Source organism: Octopus sinensis, linkage group LG1 (genome assembly GCF_006345805.1).
Source record: "Octopus sinensis linkage group LG1, ASM634580v1, whole genome shotgun sequence".
NCBI lineage: Eukaryota > Metazoa > Mollusca > Cephalopoda > Octopoda > Octopodidae > Octopus > Octopus sinensis.
In genome coordinates this window covers 76,320,696-76,330,543 of record NC_042997.1, presented here as the reverse complement: position 1 = coordinate 76,330,543, position 9,848 = coordinate 76,320,696, and the positions used below count along the sequence as shown (strand labels likewise).

The window sequence follows — 9,848 nt, the reverse complement described above, 5'->3', positions numbered from 1 at the left end:
TGTGAAGAAAAAAGATACCCTTTCCCCACCCCTAACTCTAACCCTAAATCTAAAATAGATTGAAATGCAATAGATCGATACTAGGGTTATAATTATGGGTGACAATTTCATACGACACCGCTAAGTTTTTTTATAGCGGTGTCGTATGAAATTGTCACCCATAATTATAACCCTAGTATCGATCTATTGCATTTCAATGTATTTTAGATTTAGGGTTAGAGTTAAGGTGAGTTAGGGTTAGTTAGGGTTAGGGTTGGGGGTGGTATCTTTTTTCTTCACAAATGTAAATAAACCCAATCTGTTTTTTAAAGGAGGGACATATTCATTATGCACAGAATGTTATTTACGTCAATGGAGGTAATTGATTGGTTAAAATTGCCGAAATGCAAGAAATTTTAGACGAAATATGTTATAACCTATAGAATTTTCTCAATAAAGCCAAGAGAAAATTGAAATTGACCCCTTTGAAACTGTGGACCTGGAATGTCAGAACAATGACAACTGGAATGGACATTACCGACCTGGACAAAACAGAAGACATCGGGAAAATGGCAATCATTGACAGGGAGCTCACATGGCTGAATGTAGACATCACTGCCCTGCAAGAGACAAGACTTGCTGACTCTGGTTCCATCAGGGAAAGAAATCACACATTCTTCTGGAAGGGTCTTGGGGAAGATGAGAGGAGAATCAATGGTGTGGGGTTCACAGTACACAACAGATTGCTGAACAAGATAAATACTCCCCGAGACATATCTGAGCACATCACTATCATGGAAGTGGGGGCTAAAACTGGAAGGACCCATCACATTAGTGCCTATGCCCCGATTCTAACAGCAGAAAATGAGAAGAAAGATCAGTTCTATGAAGAACTTCAGGATATGATCAACAGTGTCCTAAGGGCAGACCAATTCTTTCTCATGGGTGATTTCAATGCAAGAGTAGGTGCTGATCACCAAGCATGGCCCAACTGCTTTGGACAGTTTGGATTGGGGAAAATCAATGAGAATGGCCAGAGGCTCTTAGAATTCTGCACAAATAACAACCTGTGCATTGCAAACACCTTCTACAATGGCAAAGACCAGCATAAAGTTTCTTGGTGCCATCCAAGATCAGGTCATTGGCACCAGATTGACTTTGTCATCGTCAGAAAGAATGATGTCGACACTGTGAAGCAAACAAGATCCTTCTACAGTGCACACTGTAACACAGATCATCCGTTGGTTATAGCCAAGGTAAAGATGGACACAAAGAAAACACCAAGAGCCAAAAAACCAAAAAAACCAAAGATCAACACAAAAAAACACCCAAAATCCAGCGATGAGAACCAAATTTCAAGAATATGTTGAAGAACAGCTCCAAAACTTAGATAGCTCATCCACTGATGATATGTGGAACAACATGGAATCAGCAATATATGATTCTGCATTGAGGGCCTTTGGAACGGATCGACTTATCGAAGCCATTGCATCAACACTAATGCCATTACTTGAGAAAAAGCGCAAGATTGTCATAAAACACAATAGAAAGCCAACAGAAAGTACAAAGCAACAGCTACGTGCTGCAAAATCCAACCTTCAAAAAGAAACTAGAAAGTGTATCAACCAGTACTGGGATAAATTATGCTTAGAAATTCAACAGGTGAGTGACATGGGTAACATCAGGAAAATGTATGAGAGGATTAGAGTTGCTATCAGACCAACAATGAGTAAAGTGGCACCTCTCAAGTCTGCAACAGGGGACCAGGTGATGGATAAGAAGAAAGAAATGGAAAGATGAGTGGAACATTACTCTAAATTGTACACAAAGGAGCAAGATGTTAATAGACAGCTTGAAGGGGTCATTCCTCAGCTCCCCAAAATGGCAGAACTTGATATACTACCAACAGAAGAACTCTCCACTGCAATCAATGCAGGCGGAAAAAGCACCCAGAAATGACAATATACCTGCTGAAATGCTGAAAGAGAACAAAGATGCTCTCCTTCCACATTTATACAAGTTACTAAAGAAATGTTGGTTTGAAGTTAAAATTCTACAGGATATGAGAGATCCCAAGATCATCACTCTCTACAAAAATAAAGGGGACAAGGGAGATTGCAATAACTACAGAGGCGTCTCACTTCTGAACATCACTGGAAAAGCTTTTGCGAAGATCATTCTGAAACGACTTCAGAAGCCAGCAGAAAGAGTACTACCAGAGAGCCAGTGCGGTTTTAGATCTAACTGCTCAACAATGGATATGATCTTCTCCATTCTTCAACTACAAGAAAAATGCCGGGAGCAGCAATTACCACTATATATAGCATTTGTAGATCTGACAGGCATTTGATACAGTCAGTAGATCAGGACTGTACATAGTGCTTGGAAAATGTGGCTGTGACCCAATATTGCTGCAGCTCATTGTTTCATTGCATGATGACATGAAGGCCACCATTCTGTTTGACAGTTTAATATCAGATAGCTTCAACATCAACAGTGGAGTAAAACAAGGTTGTGTCTTAGCACCAATCCTTTTTAGTATTTACTTTGCTGTATTACAGCAATATGCATTTCAAAAGTCGCTGGGAGATGTCTACTTTTGTTGGAGAACTGGTGGGTCACTCTTTGATCTTTCTAGACTTCGGGCCAAGACCAAGATCAATAGAGCAACAATAAGAAACTTTCTCTTTGCCAACAATGCAGCACTTGTTGCACACAGTGAATTAACTCAACAAATAATGATGAACCATTTATCATCAGCATGCAAGGTCTTCGGCTTGGTCATCAGTGTAAAGAAGACAGTCATCCTCACTCAGGAGGGTGCAGTGAAATGCCATATCAAGCTTGATGACAAAGAGTTTGAGACAGTGGATAGATTCTGCTATCTAGGGTCTACCAATTCCTCTACGGCTTCACTTGATGATGAGATTAACTCCCCTTCCCTTCTTCCCTCTTTCTCCCTCCCTCTTCCCCTTCCCTCTGCTCCCTCACTCCCTCTCTCCCCTTCTCTCTCCCCCTCTCCCCCTTCATCCCCCTCCTCCCCCTCCCCTTCTCTCCCCCCTCTTCTTCTCCTCACTACACCACATGACTTTACACATCACATCACATATGATGTGCCATACTAATACACACACCAACTAATACATACTAATACGTACTAATACATACTAGTACATACTAATACATACACACACACACACACTTATACATACCAATACGTACTAATACATACTAATACATACTAATACATACAACAACCCCATACATACGCACGTCCAGACCAATCCTACGCACTAGTACTCTCTCATACACACACACACACACACACCCTTATACATACTAATACATACACCAACCCTATACATACACACATCCAGACCCCTCCTACGCACTATTAGCTGGCCCCTCAACCCTTTTATCAACCCTATTATCTCCCCTTATTTCGCTCTCGCGTCTCATGTTTGATCTTTGACCTCTGGCCGAAATCAGATCGCCATGTTGATTCGTTAGCTACTGCACGCATTTTTTTTCTCTCCTTCTTTCTGTGTTTTTCTCTCTCTGTGTATCTTTCTGTTGAAGAGCGTAGGCTCGAAACGTTAAAGACTTGTTTTATTTATATTTCCTGAGCGCCATACTAATACAATTGTTCGTTTCTTTTCCACCTGCCTTCGTCTTTTGTTTATTTTCATAAAGCTTCCCGTTATATATATATATATTATATATATATATATATATATATATATATATATATACATACATATATATACATATATATATATACATACATATATACATATATATACATATACATATATATATATACATACACATATATACATACACATATATACATATATATATATATATATACATACACATATACATATATATATATACATACACATATATACATATATATATATATACATACACATATATACATATATATATATACATACATACACATATATACATATATATATATACATACATATATATACATATATATATACATACATATATATACATATATATACATACATATATATACATATATATACATACATATATATATATACATACATATATATATACATACATATATACATACATATATACAAATACATACATATATACATATACATACATATATACATATATATATACACATATACATATATACATACATATACATATATACATACATATATACATATACATATACATATATACATATATACATATATATACATATATATACATATATATATACAAGATGGCGCTGAACTAACAACAAGTGTGTTAACGTGTCTCTCCTAAACATTAAAGAAGTCCTTCCAGAGATCGATGTTATCAGAAGCGAAATTGTCTGCAAAGCGAATATAAGTGATAGTACAACAAGTCACTGTATTTGAGAAGAATATTTTCGCTTTTGATGTAGTATTTGCAACTAGAACATACTCGCGAATACACGTGTTAAAACGCACGTGTGTTACTTCCCGAAATCGAAGTGAATTTTATTCTTCGTCTGTGAATCAACAAGACACAGTATTTTTGAGAAGGATATTTTCGTTTTGATGTATATCTGCGTGTTCTGAAAAAAGCCTCTGAAAAATTTGCTGCTTAATACCAAATTGCTTAGGAAAATATAGAAAGTATCGTGAAACTGTTGCATGTGCTAAATCGAAACTCAAACCCCTTTTGTTTACAAAGTGCGCTTGGGGAGGAATATAAAAGGTCTGTCTTGTCTATCTATCTTCCTTTCTTATAAAAAGGAATCACGTAAGTACTCTCTCTCAGCCGGTAAGGTAAGATATTATTTATCTTGTTATCATTAGTGTTCTTTCAAACAGAAAATAATTAAAAAAAAAAAAAAAAAAAGACATAAAAATATAAAAATACGCGGTATTCTATCTTTATAATCTTTACAATTTCGTCCTCCGTGCCTGCCACGCACTCTCTTTCTCTGTTTTACATTTCTATTTCTATCTCTCTCATACAGTTTATACCTTATCTGTCTCCCCATCCACCAGACCCTCTATTTCCGCTCTTACTCTCCCCTCCTCCCTCTCTCTCCCTCTGCAATCGTTTCTCTTTCTGCATCTCTCTCAGATCAACTTTCTCTCACTCACCTCACCCCCTCTCTCTCAGTTCCTCAACTTCACTCATTCTCTTGTCTCTCTATATACCGCCCTCTTTCTCTCTGTCTCTCTCTCTATGTTACTCCCCCCCCCTCTCTCTGCCTCCCTTTCCTCTCCGCTCCTTCACAGGTCAAACCCCTTTTCCTCTTCCCTTCCCCTTCTGTCCCCTTATTTCTTTCTCTACACCACCCTCCCTGTCCCTTTACTACACTCTGTTGCGCCCCCTCTCTTCCTCTTCCCCCCCCTTTTTCTTCCTACCTTTCCTCTCCCTGTTCCCTCTAAGGCTCACACCACCCCCTGTCTCTTTTTTCCTCTCTCTGTCCTCCTCCTCCACACCACCCTCTCTGTCCCTTTACTTCACTCCCTGGTACCTCTATCCTGCCCTCTCTCTCTCTCCCTCTCCATTTCATCTCTCTCTTCCTCTCCATTTTATCTCTCCGCCTTTCTTCTCCCTGCCCCCCCTAGGGTCCACCCTCTTGTCTCACTTTTCCACCCTGTCCCTTTCTACTACACCTCTATCCCGCTCACTCTCCCCCTGCTGACCTGCCATTCTCTCACCTTTCTCTTTTTTCCCTCTTATTTTCTCTCTTTCTCTCTTCTCTCAGGAAAATCCCCTCGTCTCTCTCTCTATCCCCCCCTGGCTTTTCTCCTTTCTCTTCTCCCTCTCCATATCTCTCCTTCTCTATCTCTCTCTCTGTTCCTATATTTCACTAGAAGAAATGGCAAGAAACTGGTCTGCGAGAGAGGTGCAATTGTTCGTCCGCGCTTGGAAGATCGCTGAGGACGACTCGCCGAACGAAATTATTGCTGCGGCGCTGAAAAGCAACAATTTTTCGAGAACCACCGCCCAGATAGAGCGAAAGAAGAAGAGAAGTTATCCGTTCGTACGCTCTAATCAGGCAACATATGGACACCCTGGACATCATCCTGGGAGGTGACGGCAGCAGGGAGGGCCAAAAGGATGAGGAAAGCATCCAGAGCCAAATGGAGAAGCCTGGAACAAAGGGAAACGATGACACATGTCCAGCTTCCAACACCACAACTGAAGACCAAAGAGGTGCGATGGCCGCAAGAAAGGAAAGGCACCCTGGAATTGATGGAAGCAGGAGGTAAAGGGTGACAGAATCAAGGCTAAAGGAAGCCCTGTCCAGAGAAAGCAGAGGGACCCCAGCAAAAACTGTAAGGGCAGGGAAAGAAACACCTGCAAATTCTACCTGAGGGGGGACTGCTGGTACGGCGTTGAAGGTGCAAACTGTCGCTTTGCACATCGGAGGCCCTACCAAACCGCACGGACGCGAGACAGAGGTCCCTCCCTCAGGGAGAACAAAAACAAAAAGTTAAAAGAAGGGAAAAAAAGCGCACTGACCACTACTGAAAGACGGTATGCAGATGTGGTGCGCGGAAACCCAACAGGTGGCCAGCTTCACCCAGATGTGAGAAGGGCGGCAGCTGAACAGCAGTCTTTTTTGTGCATGGCACAAAAATTTGTTCAGCAGCTGACCTGGCTACAAGCACAAAGCTGGAACTACCACCACATAAGGCCACCTCCAACAGATGCAGGATGGCCACCACAGACACCAACACCAACACACACACCACAAAAATATTTCTACTGAATGTAGGAGGGCTGCTGCGCGGAAACTGTAAAAAGAAATTTTCATTCCTGAGAGACCTTGTGACATGCAATCAAGCTATATGCATGGCACTCACAGAAACGCATCTTGAACCCGATATAGGTGATGCAGAAATACACATGCCGCAATATGCAGTCATACGCACAGATAGAAAAGGGAGGAGCCATGGTGGAGTTGCAATGTACATCCGAGATGACCTCACGCCCCAGGTCCTGCTGTCATATTCAAACTCAGTATGTGAAACTCAAATTGTACACATAAGACAACTGAATATCGTCATATGCACTACATATCGCCCACCGGACGCCCCAAAGCACTCGGGCATGTTTGAAGACTGCCTAACAAAAATAGGAGAAGTCCTCACCAACCTTGAACAGCACAACAGTGTATTCTTCATGGGTGACTTTAACCTCCCCAATGTGGAATGGCCTGGGGGGCAGATGCTCCCAGGGATGACACACCATCAGCAGGCACAGGTGGAGTCCCTGCTCCATCTCACAAATACCTCTTTCATGGAGCAAATAGTTCTGCAACCAACAAGGGCAGATAATATACTGGATCTCTGCTTTACAAACAATATGGATATTATCCATAATGTTAATGTGATGCCGACAATGATCTCGGATCACAACATAATAGAGCTGTCTATGTATGGAACAAAAGCCCCCGCAGACACACAGCCTATACGAAGCACCCACCATCTCTCCAACTTAAACTTTCATAAAGCCAACTGGAAGTCGATTGAGAAAGAGATCCTCAAACAGGATTGGCCTGAATGTCTCTCCACACCGGACATAAACATGAAACACAAGCACTTCATGTCCATAATACAAGCCATATGTGACAAATATGTCCCAATGTGCAGGGCCAGCACACACAAGAACAAAAACAGGATCCTAGAGAAAGGAGGATTCTTATGAGACGACGGACAAGATTGCAAACCGCCTGAGCAAGCACACCAAAAGTGGTGAGAAGTCTCGGCTCGAAAGAATGCTAATGGAAACTGAGAAAAGTCTACATCAGTCCCATGAAAAGGAGAGAGCAGATAAAGAAGCTTGGGTAATAGAAAATATAAAATCAACCCTAAAGCTTTCTTTAAGTTTGCCAAAGAAACAGCCACAGTGCACCAGAGAATAGGACCTCTCTTCCAAAAAGATGGCTCTCTCACAGGAAATCCCACGAGGATAAGTGAAATACTGAATGAACAGTTCCAAAGTGTGTTCACTACACCTCTAGGACACAGGCAAGTAAACAACCCAGAAGAATTCTTTGCCACTTTACCAGCGACCAAAGAGACAAAAATTGAGTACATCAACATCGAAGAAGATGATATCACACTAGCCATTGATGAGATTGACACAAACTCAGCTGCTGGACCTGATGGATTCCCAGCGATCCTTCTCAAATCGTGCAAACAAGCCCTTGCAAAACCGCTACAGCTTCTTTTTCAGAGCTTTCTTGCAAGTGGTAAGCTCCCAGTCAAACTGAAAGAGGGGGTAATATGCCCTATCCATAAGGGAGGTAGCAGAGCAGATGCTAAAAATTATAGCCTATCTCTCTGACCTCACACATCAGCAAAGTCATGGAACGAATAGTCCGTAAGAAACTAATCATGTTCCTTGAAGAAAATGACTTACTGTCTGACACCCAGCATGGATTTCGACCAGGTAGAGGCTGCCTAACACAGCTCCTGCAACACTATGACTGGGTGTTGAAACAGCTACTAAATGGCTCAAATGTGGATGTAATATCTCTTGACTTTGCAAAAGCCTTTGATAAAGTCGACCATGGTATGATCTGTCACACAAACTGCGTGGTCTCGGCATAGGCGGGAAACTTGGAGAGTGGCTGCACAACTTCCTAAAAGACAGAAAACAGGCAGTTGTGAGCAATGGAGCCACCTCCAGGGAAACGCAAATAACAAGCGGTGTCCCACAGGGCACTGTCTTGGGGCCACTGATGTTCATAGTGGCCCTTTCAGACATGCCTTCAGTTGCTACGATGACCACCCTTGCTAGCTATGCGCAGATGACACAAAAGACTCCCACGCAATACAAAACCCTGAAAATATTGCGCATCTGCAACATGAGCTGGACACAATATACAGGTGGGCTGAGGACAACAACATGCAGTTTAATGCAGGTAAGTTCCAGGCCCTGCGCTACTGGCACACAAAGGTAAATGACGTGAAGACTGGATACACTGGCCCAGGAAGAATTGCAATCCCTGCGTCAAAATCAGTGCGTGACCTGGGCATTGACATGAGCAATGATGCATCTTTCCAAATGCATATTGCTAATCTGGTGATAAAATGCAGACGGCTAGCTGGATGGACTCTCCGAACTTTCAGAACAGAGAGAAGGAGACACTGATGGTCCTATGGAAAACATTGTCCTCAGCCGCTTGGACTACTGCTCCCAACTTTGGTCACCACACAATATAAAACAAACAGCAGAACTCGAAGCAACTCAGAGAAGCTACACAAAGAAAATCGTCTCAATGCAAAATGTCAGCTACTGGGAAAGACTGAAGGTATTAAACCTCTTCTCCCTGGAGCGGAGGCGGATAGATATGCAGTGATATACATCTGGAAAATCCTGGAGGGTTTGTCCCAAACTTTAGCATTCAAAGTTACTCCAACCGCAGAACGGGGCGCCGCTGCGTGGTGCCAAGGATTCCAACATCACCATCAAAATACAGGTCCAGATACTGCAACAGCTTGGGTTTCGGAGGACCACAGCTCTTTAACATCCTCCCTAAATGCCTGAGAGACTTACATGGTGTGGATGTGGGTTTCTTTAAAACTAAACTGGATCTCTTCTTGTTGGGAGTCCCAGATGAACCTACCTCACGACAGAGACACGGATGCGGGCAGCAGCATCGAACTCCCTTGTTGATCAAGTGCCACGTATCAGAGGTGGATTCACAAACTAGTGTAGCTCATTCAGCGATGGTGCCCCAGCATGGCCGCGGCCTTCGGGCTAAAACATTTTTAAGGATTTAAGGATTATATACATATATACATATATATATACATATATATACATATATATACATATATATATACATATATACATATATATACATATATATA

The 9,848-nt window shown here is 41.8% G+C and overlaps 1 protein-coding gene across 1 annotated transcript; it reads left to right on the top strand.

The window, feature by feature from the left end:
- The first annotated feature begins 494 nt into the window (after nucleotides 1-494).
- LOC115213904 (craniofacial development protein 2-like) lies at nucleotides 495-1,349 on the top strand. Its single transcript, XM_029782926.1, has one exon. The coding sequence runs from the start codon at nucleotides 495-497 to the stop codon at nucleotides 1,347-1,349; it is 855 nt and encodes a 284-aa protein (XP_029638786.1).
- Nucleotides 1,350-9,848: the final 8,499 nt, after the last annotated feature.